At 38.6% G+C, this 23,204-nt stretch overlaps 2 protein-coding genes across 4 annotated transcripts in view; both read right to left on the bottom strand.

Moving 5' to 3' along the window:
- Window positions 1-23,204, bottom strand: part of ATP5PF (ATP synthase peripheral stalk subunit F6) — a 282,601-nt gene that overhangs the window by 86,880 nt on the left and 172,517 nt on the right. The gene's annotated exons all lie outside the window — the stretch shown is intronic.
- The window catches only part of APP (amyloid beta precursor protein), a 181,890-nt gene that overhangs the window by 34,177 nt on the left and 124,509 nt on the right, over window positions 1-23,204 (bottom strand). For both annotated transcript variants that reach the window (XM_079299170.1, XM_079299169.1), the window contains exons 9-12: window positions 22,168-22,242; window positions 21,826-21,984; window positions 14,358-14,486; window positions 12,195-12,294 (exon numbers count right to left, since the gene is read on the bottom strand). In XM_079299170.1, coding sequence (XP_079155296.1) covers window positions 12,195-12,294; window positions 14,358-14,486; window positions 21,826-21,984; window positions 22,168-22,242 — 463 coding nt within the window. The remainder of the gene's footprint in view (window positions 1-12,194; window positions 12,295-14,357; window positions 14,487-21,825; window positions 21,985-22,167; window positions 22,243-23,204) is intronic.

The following is a 23,204-nucleotide window of genomic DNA, read 5'->3' on the forward strand; positions in this document are numbered from 1 at the left end:
TACAAAACACAATTCTGTGGTATTCAGCACTGAACTAATTTATTTGTATAGTAAAGTCAAATACAATTTAGAGAGACTGATGAGAATGTTATTGAAAGTGAACTGCCTGCTGGAGGGTGGAGTGACTTTGTTGCCTGCATGCTTTGAAGATGATGAAAGAGGAGTGATATGGCAGATCATTCCTGTGAAACACTGGAAATGAGCCCAACCTTCAGTGCTCAGATCCATACTGACAGAGAAACGTGACCACGCCATCACATCTAAGCTTTCTTTTCCCCTCCTCAACAGCCTGTGAAATTGTGCCACAGGTCTTTTTGTCTGGAAACTTTTACAGTGCAATCTGTCTCTCCCTCAGGACTAAAGGGAGACAGAAAGAGCAAGAACCATGGAAAAATGCATTTCATAGTTCTTATTTCCTGTCCTTCAGAGATATTACCACTAGGTAAGAGCAAGTAGCAACCAAAACCCTCCACATTCCAGAAATTTCTTATGTGCATGACAACCTAGTTCAGTAAGTTGAAAAGAATTTGCCCTTTTCAATTTTGCAGAAAGTGAACATTCAAGGTATCATGAAACAGTTGACCTAAAATATTTTTTCTAGAAGATAATAAGAGAATAAGCATCCCATAGCCTTAAACAACACCTTGATGGCTAAGAACCTAACTTTAGAAAAAATACACATTTGGACTGGAGAACAGCTGCAATAATTAGAACTATGCTAAAAGGAACATGTTCTATCAGATTTAAAAAAAAAAATCACAACTTTAGCACTTCAATTTCTTGCTCCTATTTCAGCACATGTTGATTTTGCTGTTTCCTGAATCACACCATAAAAACAACCCAAGTGAGGTTCCTCCTGTCAGCTGGTACATGGAATAATGTTTCAGTTAAATCTAACTTGCAGACATTTTGTCTTAAATCATTAAAACCCCTGAAGATATTTAAATAATATACAGAGGGATTTTTTTTTTGTGCAGGTAAATCACAGGTTTTCTGGTACATAACAGTCTTTAAAGCTTGTGTAATCCAATTCAGGAAAACACTTACTACCAAGTAATGATTGATTTCAAAATTACCTCAGTGTCTTTTTCATTAGGGATGGACTTCAATGCAAATTTAGTTTTGTTCATGGCTATGTAATTACTGAGCAGTCTGAGCAAAGGTTCATGACAATTTTCACACTGCCTCATCAGCCTGCTATGAAACTCATGGTCTGAAATTTTGTCTAATTTTCCTAGAAGGCTGATATGACACTCTGTGCCTTCAGTGACAGAAACTTTAATTACTACAGATCCATAGTTACTTGACAACTACACAAATTAGTTATTAACTAAAATTAAATTTCAACATATGGCTATAGCTAAATGTACATTTATAATTATTTTGGTATTTAACAGCCAGTCACCTGATTAATAACTGCATTTCCTCCTCACTTCAAAGCAGAGAGTATTGAAGCTTGTGTCATCTCTGAGAGTTATTTGACAGAAATTAAAGACCCTGCCCTTCCCTTTCACAAGTTGCCTTTTTGTCAATTTCTGTTGTCTCTTTTCCTTTCTCTCATCCCCTCCTCATTCAATTTGGTTAAATTAAACAGTTTCTCTCCAAGTAAGACATGGAAACAACCTAACATGAAGGTAGACAAGATAACATTAAAATATACTTGGGGAAAAAAGTGAATTGAAATTACACCATAATCCAGAATATATATTGTATATCATCATCCTAATCCAAAGAAGGTACTGTGACAAACTCTCCACGTTTAAATTTAACTCCATAATTAATTCCTAAGTAACATATCATTAAGTGCTATAAAACAGGCTGAAGAGACTAATTTAAAACAAATAAACAGCCCAACCAATCATCACTGGTATTACTGCCAGATGAACCAGCAATCATTATTCCTGCTCAGGCTTGTGTGAAGTAGAAAAAGCCAAGTACCTTTCCCTCTTAAGTAGCTTATAACACTTATAAGTGAAACTGTTCTGCAAAAAAAAAAAAAAAAAAAAAAGTATTAAATATTGCTACAGAATTTTATTGTCTTATCTTCTGAAAATAGTTATTTATTTTATTTTTAAATTGTTTGTTGTTCTTATTTACTGATAAAAATAATTATATTTACTTGCCAAAATTACAACACACAATCCAATTTAAAACTGCAGTAGGACCTAAAACTATCAGTTTCTAACATCTGAAAAAGTCAGTTACCCATAATTTTCTACAAACACTTCTAAAGGTCAGATTGTGAATCCCACAACAATTTTTGATGTGTACTGATCTTGGAAGCACTAAATAATCCACAAAAAGTACAAAAATCTGAACATTAACTTGTTGCAGTGATGTTTTAAGATTTTAGGTTTTGTATTTTTCAGATCCTTTACTGCATTACTGTGTAACTCTGAACTCCACATAGAGTATTAGTTAATTCTCTTCACATTTTGGTCACACAAAACAATCCTTCTAGACCTGAGATCCAGGGACACCATCTGCCTCAGGCACCAGAAAGCATAAACAAAGTGAATGGGGCAGAGGAGAGCTTAATAACCTGAAGCTGTAATTGGTGGATTAAGCCCTGATATGCTAATAGACCAAACTTTTATCTGTCTGAAAAAGACCACTGTCCATTTTAGGTGTAGCCCCTTGGAGAGGCTTCACCTGCCCTTAATGTACCTGGAGGCCCTTCATTAAATATATCCACTTTTATCCTTTAAACTTCTTCTGGCCTCTGTTTCCAGGTAAGCCCAAAATAGGCATCAGCAGCTGATGCCTTTGGTCAAGAGAATATTTTCAAATTTAAATTCAAATTTACCAAAACTGAATTGTGCAGTGCCTGCTCTGTATTTTGCCTATTTATTAACTGCAATTTTAGCACTTGATAGGCCAGATGTATCCCAGGATGTAAAGAGATGCATTTATTAAATTCACCAAATATATATATGAAGTGGGATGTGGCCATTTCTGATGCCTTTCACATTGTCTTCCATATTCATGATCTAAAAGAAGGAAGCAGAACAGAGAAAGAACTGGAACCATGCCCAGGCATTACTATTCATAAAAATGCATTTATCAGTGAAATTTGGTATATGACAATCAAAGGCAGGAGAAAGCTGCACTGATGAAAGATTATTTCATTTGTAATCCCATGCACATGTAATCATGCATGGGAACTGACAGGACATTACTGCAACATCTCCATCAACCCAGCCATTCTGTAAAATCACACATCCTCTGTAATTTTTTCATTTTTTTATCCCAATAGTAACAACTTGCCAAAGAAGAACACCACAGATACTTCTGACATTAATAAACACCTGTGAATTTTCCCTCTGCACTTCTGGAAAGGAAGCTATGCTTCAAACACAATTTAGTACACCATTGGCAAAATCCCCCTCAGGATATCTACCCACAGTGATGCCATTCAGACTTTAGTGATTAAATCCCTCTGAAAAACAATTTCAGAGACTGACACACTAGCTCTGTAATATATTATATATAAAACTACATTAGCTTCTGCAGACAGTTACTCCAGTAACTGGTTGTCACTGGAAACTTGCAATTTGCCAGCAGGTAAGAATTAAGATGATTCCTTTGTTTCTTTCACAATCCAAGACCTCCTACTAGGAATCAGATCTTAGACTGAGTCACACAGAATGACACAACTGTGTTTCCAAAACATGTTAACTGGGAAAAGAAAATCCATAATTCAACAACACAAATGAAGCAGAAGATGTTGGAGTGTCTGTGATCCCACAATTTTGGGCTGCTTCAGTACTCGTGGACATTGACATAATGAACTTGATTTAAGATGACCTATTTATGAAAAAAATTGCACATATATTCAGTGTATTAAAAAAATCTCCAGTGGCTCAATATAATGAGATTTCCATAAGCAGGCAACATTTTACCAAGCCAGAGCCTCCCCTCTGGCTGGAGCTATTAATTTGGAAAGTCACCTGCTCTCAGATCATATCTGAAAGCTGGACAAATGGAAGATATTTTCAGACTTTGGTTATCTATCCAAAAGCAAAAAAAATGACATCTTAAATCTGGCATGTGATGAACTAACATAGGAGCTCCTTAAAGCATAATGCTAGAAGCAATTATCAGGAAATACTAATGAGAAAGGCTGAGAAGCCATTCTGCTTCATAAGACTAAAAGCAGACTTAAAAAAAAAAATGGTATCATCACATATTTTATCTGTATCATCTCAAAATTGCATGCTCAAGTTTAGACTTTTCACTGAAGACAAGAAAGAACAGGAAATCAATTAAACTAGATGTTCATGAGGAAACCTTTAACTATAACTATAACAGGATTACTATAAGGTAATCCTGACCTATAATGCTTTTTAAAATCAAATATATTCAGTATACTGATTCAAAATAAGACACACACTCCTTTAAATACAACATTTTCATATAATTGTAACCCTACCACTCGCAGAGACAAGGCTCTCCAAGACAGAATTTCCCAGCCTATTGTCTTCATAACACTAGAAAATGACTGGTGATTTAGAAGAAAATCCTGATCAAATCAGTATTTCCCTATGTATCCAATCACATAAGAAAAAATAGGAAAGAATACAACCAATTATTCAAAATTTAATGCATTTTTCCCACTGTGAACAAGGTGACTGTAGACTCTTCCAGGAGTATCAAAAGAAGTTGTTAAGTGGACACTGTCTCAATGTGAGCTTGTTGCCACTGTGAGCCCAGAGTGGTTTCATGATCATGAGCTACCTGTAGGTTTTGTAGTGGGGAAGGCAACATTCCATTAAAAAAGTGTCTATGTAATGGAAAGGCCACAGAATAAGGTCTGCAAGAAGGATCTATCAATGCAGGGCAGAGTGTTCTCACCATCGAAAACCAAGGCAACACCTTCAAACCTTTCCTGCAAATAGATTAATTATTTAGAGTGAAAGATTTAAATACTCACTGAAATAGCAGATGCTCAGAAAATCTAAAAATTACTTTGTTTATAATTTATAGGTCCACAATTATTATCAGTTTTCAGTTCTAACACCTGGATCATGAGACCAGATTTTTCAGAGGTGCAAGTGAAACAGAACAGCATTATTCAAACCAGAGGAAAATAATCTCTTAATAAACTTAGTCACTTCTATTAACTTTCTATTCTAATAAAACTTCTGAACTGGAAAACAAGATGTCCCATATCTTTCCCTTAACAAGAAGCCACCTCAATCCAAAGCCACCCAAAGCCATTTATCCTTTTCTCAGTATCTGTGAGCCCTGGAGGAAGCTGGCTCTTTTACTCACTCAAGTTGAGTTCACAATATTTATGAGATTAAAAGAGGGCTTGTGCATGCAAAAAACAGGATTCATGTCTTTTCTGGAGAACATTAGGACACAATAGCCCATTTAGCTACAAAAGATGGGGAGGATATAGCACATTGCTAATGAAAGCACTTCAGAACATCAGCATCAGTGATGTGCATTTATATCTATTTTAATTATCAATTCTCTGCCTAACTTTCTATGACTGTTAAATAATCTTTACAAAAATAAGAGAAGCTTAAAAAAGAAAATGTTGGATTTATTTCCAGGATTTTTTTCCCCTTCTCTCCTACACTGAAGCAAAGGACATTTCTTACTAGCAGACAGAGCTGAGTCTCTTAAACATACACATAAAAAATTTCTTTCACTCTTTCACTGTCAGGGTGACCAAACACTGGCAATTGGCTTTGGGTGACCCTGCTCTAGCAGAGGGAATGAAGCAGATGTCCTCCATCCTCCAGAGGTTCTGTCTAACCTCAGCCATTCTGTGCTTCTGCAACATTGGCTGATTACCTACATGAATGTCATATATCACCTGGCTTTAACAAATAGCATCTTATTATTCATGGTATTTAAGTAATTGTATGAATATTTTATAGATATAATAAAGTGGCAAAACTGATAGCTTAGTAAAAACCACAGGCTTTTGATGACTAAAGAAAAAAACAACACTAAGTAAAAAAAAAAGAAAAGCTAAAGAGTGTGTGCATATATATGTATATGAATTAGTCAAATGTTTTAAAAACTGATGTACTTGGGTGGAAAAGGTCTTAACTGCTCACCAGGCACTTTACCTGGGCCATATGTCAGTATTTGGGCATACAAAATCTATCTCAATGTTGCTGTGGAAAGTTTAACACAGAATTAATTTGCTTTTGTGAAAGGACTCTGCTACTTTTAACCACTGGTGCAACAATACCTATTTTGCTAGAATCCTAACAAAGCATCTTTTTGACTGAATGCAATAGGCCTCCAAGGGAGAATATCAAAGGTAAATAACCACCTTACAGAAAAGTCAGATTTTTCTTTGAAAAGCTGAGGTCACTGGATACACACAAATATGTCAAATCAATTATGGGGAGAAAGCACAGGCACAGTTAGTGCTGGAAGTCACTTCAGCATACCTGTGCAAATACACATTCTCTGAAGGCTGCTCTTGACTGCTTGCTCCAGTTGCATTACACTTATGGGCACAAAGGGCAGAGCAGAAGGGCAGGAACATGGGCTTGTGTGATACAGTACAGGCACACCAAACAGGGTCTTTAAACTAGAAGGCAGGTTTCATAGAGCCTTTGATAAAACCTACACACTATTGTCCTTCTTCCACCTAAAGTTTACTGATAAATTTTTGTGTGATGTAGATATCCAACAAATCTCAATGGAACACTTCCTGCCACAGAATAATGTGCTGATTTTAAAGAGATGAGGGTGGAAATTCAATAGTTCTGCTTTGGCAAAGATGATGTTTCCTTGCATCCAAAATTGAACACTGCCCTACACAGTACTAGCCAAGTGCCTGGGACTACTTAGAAATGACAATTCTGTTGATCTCCATAATGGCAGAAAGTCTAAAACTGAACAGGAATTGTCCAACTTCCCCAGCTACGGGTTTTTGCAACTACTGCAAATGCTCTATTTACACTGTCTGGATGAAGCACATTCATCAACTAGTGGAAAACCCAACTGCCCCAATGATGAGCACCACTGGTGCTATAGCACCACTGGCTCTTCCTTATCTTTATGCCAGTTCACTGAACGTGATCTGTCCCAGAGCAGATAAATCCAGGAGTGCTAATTCATTTACCCATTCCTCAACAATACTGTTTTTCTTTACCAGAAAAAAAAAATAAAATGAGGCATTATAAGCACTCTGAGGCATGACATTTATAGCATCAATCAAACACTACCAGTGTTTCTGATTCTAGTTTTAGAGGAAGGCTAGAAATGGCTCCTATGAAGCAGCCTACAACTGCCACCTCCACAAACAAGAAGCAATTTCAAGAATTTTTTAGTTTAACACACACAAATGAGTAACAAGGTAACTACTATTCTTTTTTGATATGAACTACGCCATTCTGTATGATCCCATTACAACACTTGGAAACCTTTAAACAAGCTTTTGACACAGTCAGTGTAAGTCAACTTCCCTTTATTATTCTGATACCTTCACTAGGCAACCCAACTTCAAATGAAAGTTTAGAAATCCTAAATATCGCTTCAACATCTTTAACATTTTTGAAGGTGGAACTCTTCCCATCAGCTAAATTTTAAGGCAGGGCAAGGAAGAGTTACAGAAAAACAAGACACTGAGAAGTCCCACTGCAGTCTGACAGACATTGCTAATTATATATTCAAACCACAGCATTTTAAGGGAGACGAAGAAAACAATCACAAAAGGAATGGCACCAAACAAGACAAAGAATTTGCTTTTGCAAAGCCTCCAGGAGCATGTTTTGGTTTTGCACTATGAGCCCCCAGACCACTCTCTGGTTGTGGTTTTGAACTGTCAGTGGCAAGAAACTTACCACACTATTAAACCTCTTAAGAAGGGCACCACAGAATGATTGGGAGCAGCATCCTAATTGAACTCATGGCAAGAAATGCAGCAAGGCTGTGGATTGACTGCAGGTCAAAACTACAACCTAGAAACAAGGAATCAAAAACTAGTCTAATAAATGCTAAAAGACCAGAACCAGCTGAGGCAGCACTAATTTTGCCCTCCACTCAGGTGGGCTTGATGACTAAGGAGGAAGTGTGAAAAGAAAGGAAGTCTTCAGATATCTTGAGTCTGCAGTTTTTCCTGTTTCTAAAAACACTTACAAAAATCTTCAAAGGAACATGCAAAGCAAATGTCAAGAGGCAAATGTCTCATTTCAAATTTTGTCATGTTAAGTTGGAGCACACAAATACTTAAAATAGCACCTGACCCACAGCACACTATAAATATATCTGAAAGCAGGCAGTGATTTGGGGTCAGCCTGGGTTTGCCTTCTCTTCTCGGCACATAATGTGGGTGTGGCATCCAGAATACGCTGCAGAAGAACAGGACAGGCAGAGTGGAACAGAATAATACTGTAACAATAGCTTGATTTTATTTGTCAAGGGACAGATGAAATAATATTATTTTATGTATTGCTCGTAACTGAATGCTTCTGAGCTTAGGTACAATACTGCTGTGGAATTACTACAGTGCTTAGTATCTCCTCAGTGGTAGGCTAGAAAAGTTGAAGCTGAGGACATCAGTTTGAAAACAAGTAGCAAAGACAGAATTAAAAATTCAGATCACTGCCTGCCTATATGACAGATGCACAAAGCTCTGATGTAGTTTCTGATTCAGAAGCTATACCTGCTGTGTCACTCTCTGCAATAAATTGCCTTTTACATACATGGATAAGCAATCTAATCAAATAAGGATTTAAAGCAGGATGTGCTCAAAGGAACTGTTGATTTCTCTTAAAGCCTACTATTGCTTTTTCTGGGTTTCCATACATATTAAATAGTGTATGAGATTTATCAGAAGTAAAAGATGAGTGGAAATACCTAGGTAGGCAAATAATCTGCTAAGATTTTTTTTGTGCCATTCTTTTATTTATGGGGCATACTACTGCTCATAAGAAACTCCATTTATTACCAAGAACTACATCAATTACCAAGAGTGACCTGGTTTTTAGCACATTTACATTGCTGCCCCTTGAGAAATCATTTGCAGCCTGAATGCCAAACAGTCTCCTACCCAAGTGACCTGGTTATTCTTATTCTTTCCAAGCTTTTTCAGGTGACCTCTTTCTGCAGCTCTCAGACTGGCTCCTTTCCCCCTGCCCCAGCATGAATAACAGCCAGCCAGCAATATCCTTCCTCACACATCTGGAGTTTGCTGCTACATTATGGTGCCTGAAACCCTTATGTGCATTTGCACACTACACATAGGTCAAATATTTAGGATGAAAGCCCTCACTTAATTTAAGTGCTGTTTTCTACCCTCTGGAGTGCTGTGGGTCTTCCAACTATTTATATGCTACTATGATACCCCCACTGTTAAAGATGGTGAACATCAGCTGGTGATGGATACCTGCAGGTAAGGACTACCACTCTGCTAAATTTTACCCTAAATTCCTACCACCATCTTTGCTGGACTAATAAAATAACAAGAAAAGGCTGGTCTTAAAAGGTATAAAAGCCTGCTTTAAGCGTAGAAGCTGGATTTTTTGTTTTGGATTCTACACATTAAAACAATGGCTGTAAGCCTGCCTTTTAAGGTAGAAACTTCAAGCATAGTATATGTTTTAAGGAAACTTCAAATGTCCAACTGCTAGACTGTGATATAACTGTCCAAAAATAGGTTATAATATTTCTAGCAATGAGAAAAATTGAGTGAAAAAAGCACCACATTAGATTTAAGAGGAATTAAACCCACGGTACAAATTCACAGGAAACTGGATCTCATTTATATTGCTGTTCATAGACCTAATTGTTTGATTTAGGGAAATCTACCTTTGTCAGAGCTCTGTTGTCTAAAGCAAAGATTATCCATTCCTCAAGGTAAAAACTGTTCATAAATAACTCTGCAACAGAGTGGACGTAGGAAGTAAAACTACAATGAGGAAAGAATATCAACTAAAACTGTTTTCAACCATTTCTCCTTACATGTAATTTATTAGTCAGACACTCTGTGTGAGATGTTCTTACCTAGCTTATTTTTCAAATTTTCTACTGACTCAGACTTTCTAAGTCAATGGTTCCAACAAAAGGTATTTAATCAAACATTTATCTTTTTAATGAGAGCTGTAATATTTCTTGGGAATGCTACAAAGTGAAGTTTTATTAGAAGTTTACTTCTCCACGGATATTGCAGCTGTAATAGATGGCCTTTTCCATAGGTTTAGGAAGAGTACAGAGACTAAGAAATTCAGTAATTTCAGAACAGATTTTAAAACAGGCTGATCAGAGCTAGAAGGCTCAAAGCTAGAAGGATACTGTCTTCTTGAACAGATGGGAATGGCCTCCACAAACTTGCATTAAAACATGTAAAACTAAGTACACAGTATCTTCAACAAGAAGTACGTTGATATAGAAAGACATTGCATTATGGAAAACCATTTTATCTAGATCAAATATTTTACCCAGAAAACATAGTACTTTAATTTGTGCTGCTCAATAACTCCCAACCATGAGAATTCTATTTTAATTGCTTTAAACTTTGCAATGCTCTGAATAATTTTTAGCACAGCCTAAACCACAAAAACAACAACAAAAAAAATCAAGGTAAGGAAAAACTACTCAAGAGACTGTGACAAACATTTTCTTTGTGATTTCTTAACTGCTCTCCACTTATTAGGAAATAATACCTTACTAATTTTAGGGTCTTTTTTGCCCCTAAAAATTAGTATTATGTTTGAGTTTAGGAGTCAGATCCTTGTAAACCACTCTGCAGGTACTAGACTTTTGGTCTCATGTCACATCAAAGATTCTGAAATTCTTGTTCCACTTCAGTACATAGAAAGGAGACCAAAATTTAAAAGAGTGTTTTCAGCAACAAGCATAAACATTACCAAGAATTGAAGAAATTGAAATTTGAAGCAAAAACCCCAAGGGAATGATAGCAGTGCAAACAGAAAACTAACTGAGCATCTCAAAGACCTCACAGTACTGACATCTTTCTACAGAAAGGATATGCTTTCAAATTATCAGTACGATATTGTTCCTCCCTGAATGACTCTACACCCACAGACTGAGATTGTTGATTGTGCCTTAATAATTGTGGAGCACAGAAACACATGGTTAAGGACAATTACTAACCAGTTATCTTTTGGCTGCCTCCCAATCCCTTCCATAAGTTCTTGATCTCATCTCCAGCCCTCTCAAGCAGAAGCATGCCTCCATCATGACTCATACTTTGGGCAAATGAATCCACCACTACTCCCTGTGCATCCCTCCCTGTGTCCTAAATGCATTCTAATCCTTACTGCAGTAGCACACCTCCCTCCTTCATGTTTTGAAGAAATCAATGACTTAATGATCAGCTGAAGCTGGTTATTAGTGAAATTAATATGTTAACTGCCATTTGGCAGAATATTACAACTTGTGAAAAAAGCTGCTCCAAAAATGACTGTCCCATCTCTGACCTTTGCATTTAACCATGTGTTATTTTTCTTAAAGATACACATTAGCAACATGATGTCCAAAACTGAGTGCAGTTTCCTTGCTGCAATAGCAGCACATGGCAGAGTCTGAGTGCTGTACTGCAGATCTCTGTGCTGCAGCAATGCCACAGACAAGGACAGGAATCTGGATGGAGGGAAAGGCCATCCTTCCTCACAGCTATCTGCCATTACAGCTCTCAGGGAAGAGGCAAACATGGGACTGCTGCTACCTGAATCATCCACAGTCCAGTTTGTATGCTGGAACAAATGGGAGGGGCAGTGATATCAATTTGATAACTAACCAAAAACTAAAATGTCTGATCATTAGGATACTGCCAAGTTGATACTACACTTTTCTCAGATGCTTGGTTCTGTGGCTAATTTTGTAGTTGTGGGATTTCCAAGCAGTCTATATCATGTAAATACTTACCAGGTAAATCCTATATCCAAAAGATAGATTTGCTAAATCTCACTGTCAATTGCTACATCCCTATAGCATGGAAGGCTACAAATGTCAATTAACATATTTCAGGGAAGACATTTGCAACAGCATGATTATGCCACTGAATGGTTTATACAGGATTTGTCTTCCAAAGGTTCATTATAATTTAATACAAAATTTAAGGATGTTGACAGGTTTACTCTTCTATTTTTCAGTTGAGTTAGTATATCAATAGGAAAAGTAAGATGATGTATTTTTGCTTTTGGTGGTAATTTCTCATCACAGAAATACATGTTTTTCTACATTAAGAGTCTGCATACCAACTTCATCCTGGATCTCCTCTGCCACAGCAGGCACATTGTAGAGGAAGGAGAGAGACTGGTTCATGCGTTCATATATCACACGTAGATGTGTCATAACCTACGGAAACAAAAGTATTCAAAGGAGGGCAATACTATGGAGAAATTGACATTATCACAAATTTCAGATTATAGGAAACAAGACCATTTTCACTTGTGCAGCTGTAAGATTTCAATATGCTCTAGGTATCAAAACTGTCAATCCCATTACAAAACTCACCTCTCTCCTACAGCTGCTACAAAAATAGCATTCTGTGCTCTTCCATAGCAACCACCTGAAACTCCATGGAAATGCAGTAATTTAAAGTAGGGTTTACATTTGCTGTGGGGCAGGACATGCACACAAGCAGCTATTGTGGCAGAAATCCACAGCTTCATTCTTTTTTCAGCAGCATTTACATTTGCCCATACTCATAAGTTTTCACATAACATGTAAACCAAGTGAGACACAGTGATTACTGCACCAGAATGCTTCAGGTGTTTGGCTTTTTAATATTTTTCCTAATCCAAACACTCTGAAAAGAAATAGCTCTCCAAAGAAAAAGAAAGAAAAATGTACCATTTGCAAATTGCAAATATTTTCAGCTGCAAACACAAATATTTCCACCCAGAAGCATTACTGTATCCTGGCATGCAATTACAGCTCTATTGCCTTAAGTTCCCTCTCATTGTCACAGGTTGAGTTATGACAACACATGATATGTGCTCCCCCAGGGTACTCTGCACAAGTATCAGCTTTCTTCAGTAGAAGGAGAAATTGAGGTGCATCTTAAAAGACTTAGAAGACTGACAAGATAATTAGGCCTAGCAAGTAAAATGAATTGCAGACAGCCATTTTAATGAAACAGCAGCATGATTTCTTCAAATCCAAATATTTACACTATTGAACAAAATATTTTGTTTTCTAGTTTCCACTGAAAAATATTTCAAAAACAGAACTCCCAGACCACATTTCCCCATCTGACTCCTTCCAAACACAAAAATGCTGGATCAATATTCATTCCTACAACTGCATGTTAGGCAATACACTTCTTGTATTTATATGTCAGTTTCTATTCTTCACCAGTGCTGCCACACAACCTGCACTCTGCAAAATTTCACTGATTTTTGTTATAAAATAACAATTTTGTTATTAAATAATCCAATGACTTGGGAAAAAAAAAAAAAAAAAAGTCATGTTAGATGCTTAAGACAATGCAAAGACAGCAGTCACTGCAGAGGACTTTTACAAGAGTGCACTTCTCACTCCAGCAATTTCAAGAGAGCATGATCTCCATGTACACACTTGGCTGAAATAGATATTTGAAAATCTAATCTGCCATCGAGGGAGGTACATGGTTTTGATTTTTCTTTTAGTGAGGTCAGTCAATTCAAAAACTGTGGCTGGAAATGACTGCCACTGAATCCTACAGAGGGAACAGCAGCTAATTCCACAGATTCCAGCATACTGTCATTACAGCTTATCCATTATGACTCCAATTTCAATTGCTGTTATGAAAGCCAGCTACATTCTTGTGCTTTCTTGTCCTCTATGATTTATGAAAACAAAATAAAAGATGTTTCAAAACATATGCATTGAGGACTATAGAAACATTCAGCAGTTAAATGCCATGAATGACAGTGCCTGTTTTAAAAGAACATATTAAACTCGAGTGCATCACAGTAATCACATTTATTATACATTACAAGTGCCTCTGCAATGACTATAGAAAGGTCTGTCACAGTCAGATGGCTACACCACCTCTGTTTCTTCCACTTCAGCTGAGATAAGCACAACCATGTGTTGTTGCTAAAGCTAATACTGATGTTTTCCCAGAGGTATTATTTACCAAAGCACAAACAAAGACCTCTCAGCATTAATATTCTGGAAGGCTACTCAGGACATGCCCATGACTCATGGTCCAGACAGACAAAAAAACCTGCTTTCAGTTCTTTTCAGAAGAAAAATCATACCCATATTACTATATCACTTTGCCCTAATCTTCTGACAGAAAATAGGTAATTTCTGATTGCATTTAAAACTGTCCATGGAAAGGAGTTGGGTATTGTATAAAAAACAGGTTGAAAGGAATTTCACAGCAGCTCTGAACTAACACAGCCTCACCAACCATCAGTGGGGGTTACCTGAGATCTGATTTGGGCAGCCTTCTTGGGGTCCACCATGCGGACGTGTTCGAAGTGTTTGAGCGTGTGCTGCCTGTCCTTCTGCTCAGCACGCACGTACTTCTTCAGCATGTTGAACACGTGGCGAGGCTGCAGGGAACAAAAACAACAAAATCCCATCAGTTTAGAATGACACACGTTTCCATTTCTTGCACTGCAGATGTATCCCAAGCCCAAAGCCCTTGGTGCTGTCTTCTGAAGGCAACTGTGACTAGCACAAGGAACATCCTCTCAACTGAACACCACCAGGATGCACCATTAAATAGCAGTAGTAAGCAGTAGATAATGTTCCTGAGGAGGGTGTTCAGATTTTCTGTTTCTTTGCAGACTTGACTGTAAAACTTAGGGAAAAAAAAAAAAAATCACAACGTTCCTGCCCTGTCAATATTGCTATTTCACCAGAGGAGAAAACAGAGGAAAAGAACCACTGAGCTGAGGTACAGAACATACACACCCAGAACACACAACTGACCGAAAACCTGTAAGAAAAGACACATTTGCCCAGTTTTCTGAAGTTTCTCAGCTTAGATGCCAGCTTTTACAAAAATGCAAGTAATATTAACTAGCAAAACCTACCAGATATATGACTTCAGGCATGTAATTGAATACAAGGACAGAAAAGATCAGCAGCTGAAGGGAACTTGAAAACATACACAGTGATGGCAGAGCACTGACTGAAGGCTAAGACATGCATTCCTATGAACTTTCCTGCTCTGCACAATAATACAGTGCCAAAACAGGAAGTGTTTTCCAGCATCCAGCTATGACACCCATCTTTAACTCTGAGATTATGATGGATTCTGGAAATGCAGTCCCCTTCTCTCCATTCCCACTTAGGGTGCTGTGCTTGTGCATCCTATCTGAGGCTGCTGAGCAGTGGGAAGGAATAGAAAGATGACCTTACTGATTAAAGATTAAAGAATGCAGATTAAAGAATGAACAGAAATGGTAAAGAGCTTGTCTAGGCACTGACAGTGACACAGGAAAGAAGGTGTGGAAGTGATAAAATAGGTGTCAGAAGCTCTGTGCACATCTTCCCAAAACAGGAAGAACTGTGGGTGAAGGTGAAGCTTTAAGACTTAGATTCATGGACAAATATAGAGCCTAAACTGATTTAACATTTACACAAGAGATGAATGCTAAGATATGAAGTCCAAAGATTTCAGAATCTCTTCCGTTTAAGAAAAGCAACAGATTCAGAAATGTCTGAGGAAAGTAAACCAAAGGTTATTTGGAGAAGATATGTCAGACAGAAACAGAGAAGTGAAGCCATATCCTGCCAGATTTAAACTTAGCATCTCCACTGCTGAAAATTCATTCATAAGGAAAATAACTCCAAGTCCTCAAAGCCAAGTATTCTTAGAGGAAGTTGCAAGAAACTGTGGACAAATGCTGGGAAGTGAGTAATCCTCAGAACCTTGTGGTAATGGCCAAACAACCAAAATGTCAACTGTAAAGCTTTATCAAAATGAAGCCTAAAAGATCAGGAAGTTTAACAGCAAGAAGAAAATTTTGAAGACAGAAAATTTGGATACCTTTCCTGAGAATTCAACTTTTCTTGCCCCCAAGACACATCAAAGCAACAGGTTAGGACAGACTGGACAGAAAAGGATTAACTTTATTTTTTTTTCAAGAGATATTCCAAGTTAAGTATCATGTCTAAAACTAGAAGGGAATAGCTAGGTACTGTGTACTGCAAAAGTCTGGACTGGCTGGCAAGAAGCTTAAATCCACAGTCTCATAGAACACACTATTCAGGTAAATGTAGAAAAGATGACAAACCTACTAATATGTGAACCTACCAACTATTTTAAGCACATAATGTAACATCATTTGCTCCCATCAAATTCATTCCAAAGCTCCTCCTCCTCAGCAGATTCAAACACTTGTTTTTTTTTAAATCTACAACTGAGTACAACTGAGATTGATCATAGTCCTTCTTATAAGCTTTTGTGATCATCCAGCAGATGTGCTCATGTCTTTGGGTGTTTTATAGTTGCTAGTTTATAATCTCGTTTATGCTGGAGATTGTTGTCAAAATTCTATTTTACATTTCCTGAGTACATGGGGGCTTGCGTGCATTTGATACATCTGTAGACAGGATCACAGACAACGTATGTGGGCTACAAAGACTACCTAGAGTGACAATGCACCATTAAGAATAAATGTTCTACCTAGGACTGTAGAGAATATGCTTTGCCTCTTACTTGCAAGGAGTCATTCTGTGGTCTTGTATATGAGATCTAAAATGCCCATAATCCAGTTTTTAGAAAGTTATATATAAACACACTCACATAAATATGAATATATAAACATGCAGATGTCCCTCCACCATGATCTCCTTACTGGTCCTAATCTGCTATTTCAGAATTTAAGGGAGTGATGAAACAGTTTCTCAACAGTTTCAATGAGCTTGGAAAATGGAAACATCAAATGTAGTTTGCATGGCTAAAATCTCTCCTCGTGGAAATCTAAAATATTTACTACAGAGAAGCCACACAAACACCATATTAAAGTACTTCTGTGAATTGAAAATACAACTTCCTGGCTTTGTGCCATGGAACTTCCATGGGAAATTCTGAGCTGGCTTGTCTTTTTGATCAAAATTCACTCTAAATCAGAGAGGATACTTTCACAATGCTATAATGGTGCCCAAGACTTAGATTTGTCTCCCCTCTCAAGGGCTCCTCTGGGGGTCAAATAAAATGAAATGAAAACTATTTGATTCATCTCATTATTTGTTTTTCAGTATTTCAGCTCACCAAACTTTGACAAATGTAGACAAATTTTGTTTCTGCTCACTATTTTAAAATTCTTAATTCTAGTTATAACAAATCTGCTAGGGTTTAAAATAAGACACTGGAAAATGGAATTAGGTGACCACATTTCTTGAAATCTGACTTTGTATAAAAAAAGAGCTGATATCCATGCTATTTCATAAAAAATCTACAAAATTAAGTATATATTTGAAGAATTCCACAGCTGGAAGTTAATGGGTTTGGAGGAGCAGAGCTAAAGGGTGGAGTATTAGAGCTGGACTGCTGTTTCCTGCTCCACAGGAGGATTTTTATCACCAATTCAGCAGCAACACTTTGGCCTGCCTCCAACAGTGTATTTCCACAGCAACCCCCTTGGACTCAGGAAATGCTCTGAGCTTCCCCAACACCGAGACACTGAGCATGGGCCCCCCTGCAGATTCCTCTTCCCTATCCAAATAGCCAAACCTGACTAGTTTCAACCTGCACTGTGCTCTCTTTGTGAACAGACACTGCTCCCAAGCATAAAAGGTACCAGAGTAAATTCTGAAGAAAAAGAAAACATGGGGAAAAAATCAGATGGATTAATGTACATTATACGGTTGATCTCAATGCCCGCTCTTCTAAGCAAGAATTTACATTTCAGTAAAATAGTGCTGAATTAGGAGAGAAGCATTTTAAACTGCTATTAAGGATTATATACTCACTTTAATTTATGTGCAAAGTAAAGAGGTTAATTAATTACCTTTCAAAGTTTTCCTGTATGCTTCCCTGCTCTGAAACCCTTAATTTCAATTTATTTTCTGCTTGTTTTTTTGTCAACTACCACCAGCTTTCCACAGATAATGTGCCTGTCTTACCACCAAAGATTATAAAGGGAGTCATAAATCCACAAAAATTTGACATGCCTGTGAAAGAGGGAATACAAGCAAATTACAGAATCAATCTGTTCACAGAGAATGATGGATTTGAATTCCCCTATTTAATGTACAAAATGAAGGGGAAAATTTGCAACTGTTTTAAAAACTAGGGGCATATTGCTTCCAGCTGCCACTAATCCTCCTTTCCTGTAGCAAGCCTGTCAAGCAGGATGAAACAATATAATATTTTGACACTGGATACTGAACAGCTGCACCCCATTTTCAAAGGCAGCAAAGTACAGCAGCACAGTAAAGCTGCATCAGGAATGAAGAGAGAGGATCAAATTTTGAGTTTCTGGGGAGCCTGCATGACTCAGTGCTTCTGAGAACAGGATGAGAGTACAAATATTTGCTTCTGCTTGAATTTATCTTCTGTTACAACTTGAAGCTAATTTCATGCCTGTGTGCTCCCTCTCTTTCTTGCTGCCCTGAGTGGTACTCAGAGGCACACCTCTGACACTGGCACTGGGCAACCATCTGTGTAACACATGAAAAAAAACTGCAGATACAGTTTTTAATCTGATACAGAAGCTATTCACAAATGATTCACCGACCTTTTAACCCTCCTAATGGCATGCAGTACTTTCATAAAAAAAGTATAATTTATTTTTAAAATTTAAATTCAAATTCTTCCTCATGACTTTAGTGAAAGAGTCTCCTTCACTTAAAATACTTCGAATCTATTTTTGCAGTAAACATACTAATAGCAAACCACGTGACTGGAAGCAGGCTGTGAAGGAGGTTCTTAAAAATAATTTGAGAACTCCAGAACCCTCCACTCCCACACCTTTTCTACTAATACTTAACAAGTTATCAGTAAGGTTATGAATTACTCTCCCAAAGATAACACAACTGCATCAAATGCACTTTTAGTTTACTAGAGAACTGCCAGAGTGAAATTCAGCCAGGGTATCAGAGTTGCATTTTCCATTAAGCCCATTTTCTCTTTGGCTAGGAAGCCAAAGTCTGGATTCACAGAGTATTCAAACTTCTGGCTCCATATCCTGCAAAGCAGTTAGTGGACTGGATTAACTCTTTAGGTCATTCAGCTATCATCAGTTGCTCACCAGGCTTCACCCTCACAGAATCACTAAGTTGGAAGACACCTTTAACATCATTGAGTCCAAGCCACACCCTAACACCTCAATTAAACCATGGCACCAAATGCCACATCCAATCTTTTTTTAAACACATCCAGGGATGGTGACTCTGCTATGTCCCTGGACAGATGATTCCAGTGCTTTATCACTCTTGCCATAAAAAACTTTTTCTTTCTATCCAACCCATATTTCACTTGGTGCAGCTAAGATGGTGTCCTCTCGCTCTGTCAGTTGTTGCCTGAAGAAAAGAGACCAATCCCCACCTGGCTACAGCCACCTTTCAGGAGCTGTAGAGAGTGATAAGGTCACCCCTGAGTCTCCTTTTCTAAGGCTAAACACCCCCAGCTCCCTCAGCCATTCCTCACAGGGTTTGTGTTCCAAGCCCCTCACCAGCCTTGCTGCCTCCTCTGGACACATTTCAGCATCTCAACATCCTTCCTAAACTGAGGGGCCAGAACTGGACACAGCACTCAGGGTGTGGCCTCACCAGTGCTGAGTACAGGGCAAGAATGAGCTCCCTGCTCCTGCTGGCCACACTGTTCCTGATCCAGGCCAGGGGCCACTGGCCACTTGGGCACAGGACACACCAATGGCTCATGTTCAGCTGGCTGTCACGAGAACCCTCAGGTCCCTTTCTGCCTGGGCACTGTCCAGCCACTCTGTCCCCAGCCTGCAGTGCTGCAGTGAGTTGTTGTGGCCAAAATGCAGGACTCAGCACTTAGATTTATTAAACTTCATCTTCTTGTACTCTGCCCATCCATCCAACCATTCCTGGTCTCTATGCAGAGCCCTCCTACCTTCCAACAGATCGACACACACTTCCATCTGCAAATCTGTTAATGAAAGACTCAAACCCCTAATCCATGCCATCAATAAAATATTTAAAAGGATTGGCCCCAGCACAGAACCCAAGGGACACCACCTGTGCCTGGCTGCCAGCTGGATGCAGCACTGTTCACCACCACTCTCCAGCCATCTCTTAACCCAGCAAAGAGTGCTCCTGTCACCTTTCAGACCTGGTGCTCTCCCCCCAACACGGGAAATATATCAGTAATTTAGATGTCCTGGAGGCTGACTACAAGGTACACAAGCAAAAAATACAAGTTTTTCTGGTCCCAGAGTCCCTGTTACCATTTCTTCCCCTAGAGTTCTGCAGCTGAGGTCACTTTGTGTCCTCTGCATTCTACCCTTTGGCAGCTGTAGAGACCTCTCTGCTGTTATGTGTGGTCCCCAACATACCATTCAATATCCACAGATTCCTGCAGAACCAAGCTGTCAGCCTGACACACACACAGAGCTTGAAATTGAATCATTTTACTGGGGTACTTCTCAGACAGGATTAGATTTGTACAAGGCTGAACTTCAAAGCAGGAAAGCCTGGCTCCAATGCCAAATGTGAAACCCTGCCTTTGGTGAACTACCCAAACCCACAGTGCAAGAAAGCAAACACGACCTGTAGCCAATCCATACACTCACCTCACCTCAGTTCTGAGTTCATAAAAGAAGCTGCATCCCACCTTATAACTCACTAATCTGTCTCCTAATGAGTTTAAGCCTTTCACTACCCTCACTGTGTCAGAGGTTGTAACATACAACTCACATCCAAGCCAAATAACATCCTCTACCAATTTAACACCGACTAGCTTCATTTTCCACAAATTACTACTGCAAAATACATGGAAACTCTTCACACAACTATCCTGACATCACCCCACGACACTTTTACCTAAGTGAAAGGTTTTAACTTTCACTTGGCAGATATGGTAAAAGCAAGAGTTTTGTACCACAGGGTGGCAAAAAACAATTATGATGACAGTGATAAAGAGCTAAGACAATGATCACTTTTCCATGTTCACCAAATATGCAAGCTTCTCCTCAGAGGAAAATTTACTGAAAATGTATAATGCAATCATATTAGCCATATTGGTGTAACTCCCTGTGAGGTCAAATTCACTGAAAGATTCAGCACTGTAACAATGCTTTTTCCATCTAGGAAGTGTTCAAGAGGCCAGAGACACATAAAACAATTTACTGCTTTCCCCGAGTCTTTGTGCAAATTCTCTTTCTCTAGAGGCCACTGACCAGCTAGTGTGGTATTGAAATAAGTATCAGAGATAGAGAGTCATTAAATTCCATTCCATCTGCATTAAAAATGTACATATTTACACCCAACAATAGCCACCACACCCAAAGCAGACAACTTTGAATTGCTAGTGTGCTAAACTCATGTCATCCAACAATCCTCACAAGATCCTTAACAAAACATTTCAACAGTTCAACAAACAAACCAAAAAATCCCAGCCATCCTATCTTTGAGCTCCATATTGTCAGGATGAAGTATTCTGATGTGCATCACTTGGAGGGACACCATCCTCCTGCAGGATCTGTGAACAGCTATGATTTCTGACAACCAAATCACTTTCATGTGCTTTGCTTAAGTATCTTTATTATGTGTGTATCCATCAACAGGTATGCATGCACATGGGGAGCTTGTGTCTGCATTTAGGCAAACTGTCTCATTGCTATCCCAGCTCTTGCACAGCGAGCACACTCCTGGCTCCAAAGCTGGACTGCACCTGGGCACATCTGCATTTCCCCAGGACAACTAGAGTGATTGTGAGCCAGCTGGCAGAGCCTGTGGTGCCTCACTCACCCTGGGTGGGACAGTCTGCAGGGCTGTGATGTAGTTCTCCAGAGCAATGCGCCGACGGTCGTTCAGCATGGCCTCCACTCGTGCCATGTGAGTCTCCACAAGCTGCTGTCTTTCATTTGCTGCTTCCTGTTCCAGTGATTCCACTTTCTCCTGGAAATGCTGAAAATAACATCAATCGCAATAGAAACACAGAAGACATTAGCACAGACAAGAAAAAAACAGAGCAGAGAATAACATGAAATCTCCATGAAGTAGATTATTAAATTATACCACACCACACCCAGCACCCCTTGTATCTTAACTGGGGCCCCAGATGGGAGGGCTGGTTCCATTTTCCTTTACCTGGATAACAGCTTTCTTGTCAGCCTTTGGCAAGTTCTTTGCTTGGCGTTCTGCCTCTTCCCACTCTCTCATGACCTAATGAGAACAAAACATGGAGTGTGACTTTCCTATTTTCCTCTCTCGTCCCACAGCTTAGCAGCAGCCAAGCACTGCAGCTCCAAGAGTCATATTTTTACAATCCTCTCCTCCTTTTACCTCTAGAATAAAAAATGCAGTTACAACATTTTATAAAGGTAGGACCCTGTTATCAAATTTAACAAAGACAATACTTGTCTGTCTGAATACTGTGCCAAGCTCTCACAACTCTGCTGTGAAGGAACACATTAACCAGCTCTCAAGCAAGGGAAGTGGAGATCTCCATGGGTGAACACACCAACCCTTCTTCATCTCAGACAGAAAGAAAACCAATTCCACCTATCATACACCCTGTGGAAAAATTTCAACTCATTCCAACTGGATCATGCCACCTTTTTTGGCACCAGAAAAGTTTTTAGTTTATTCAGGCTGCATCACTGGCCTGAGCAGATCAAAAATCACAGATAATTTGTGCTAGTCCAGCTATTTGCCCAGAAACAGGGTTGTAGAAACACTTCCAAGAACTGAATATGTATCTCAAGTACAACACTGTCAGAAAAATAACGCAGGAGATCTTTTAGTGTCATTTCTTTCATCAGTGTGAGAAGCCTCCTCTCCCTGTAACACAGAGCAGTAGTATTTCAATAGTCAGAGAGTGAGTGAACTTGTCCATGAGATCTGAAACCTTTCTGTGGTCTTACCTAGGGCCTTCACTCATTTCACACCTAGACAGCAATCTCCTCAGATGATATATTTTATATAGGAGTGATTATTCCCACTGAATGAAGTGCACACATATAGGTGACTATTTATGTGCAGGATTAGCCCAATAAGAAACCTACAAGCAATCACAATGTGTATTTCCTTTCCTTCCTTTCTCAATAAACACACACTTTCACACCATTCAATAGAAATAGTCAAGATAATTTTTAAAAAAGTTTAGAGTCCACAGGGACAACTGA

The sequence above is a fragment of the Erithacus rubecula genome, assembly GCF_903797595.1.
Source record: "Erithacus rubecula genome assembly, chromosome: 1".
Classification (NCBI taxonomy): Eukaryota; Metazoa; Chordata; class Aves; order Passeriformes; family Muscicapidae; genus Erithacus; species Erithacus rubecula.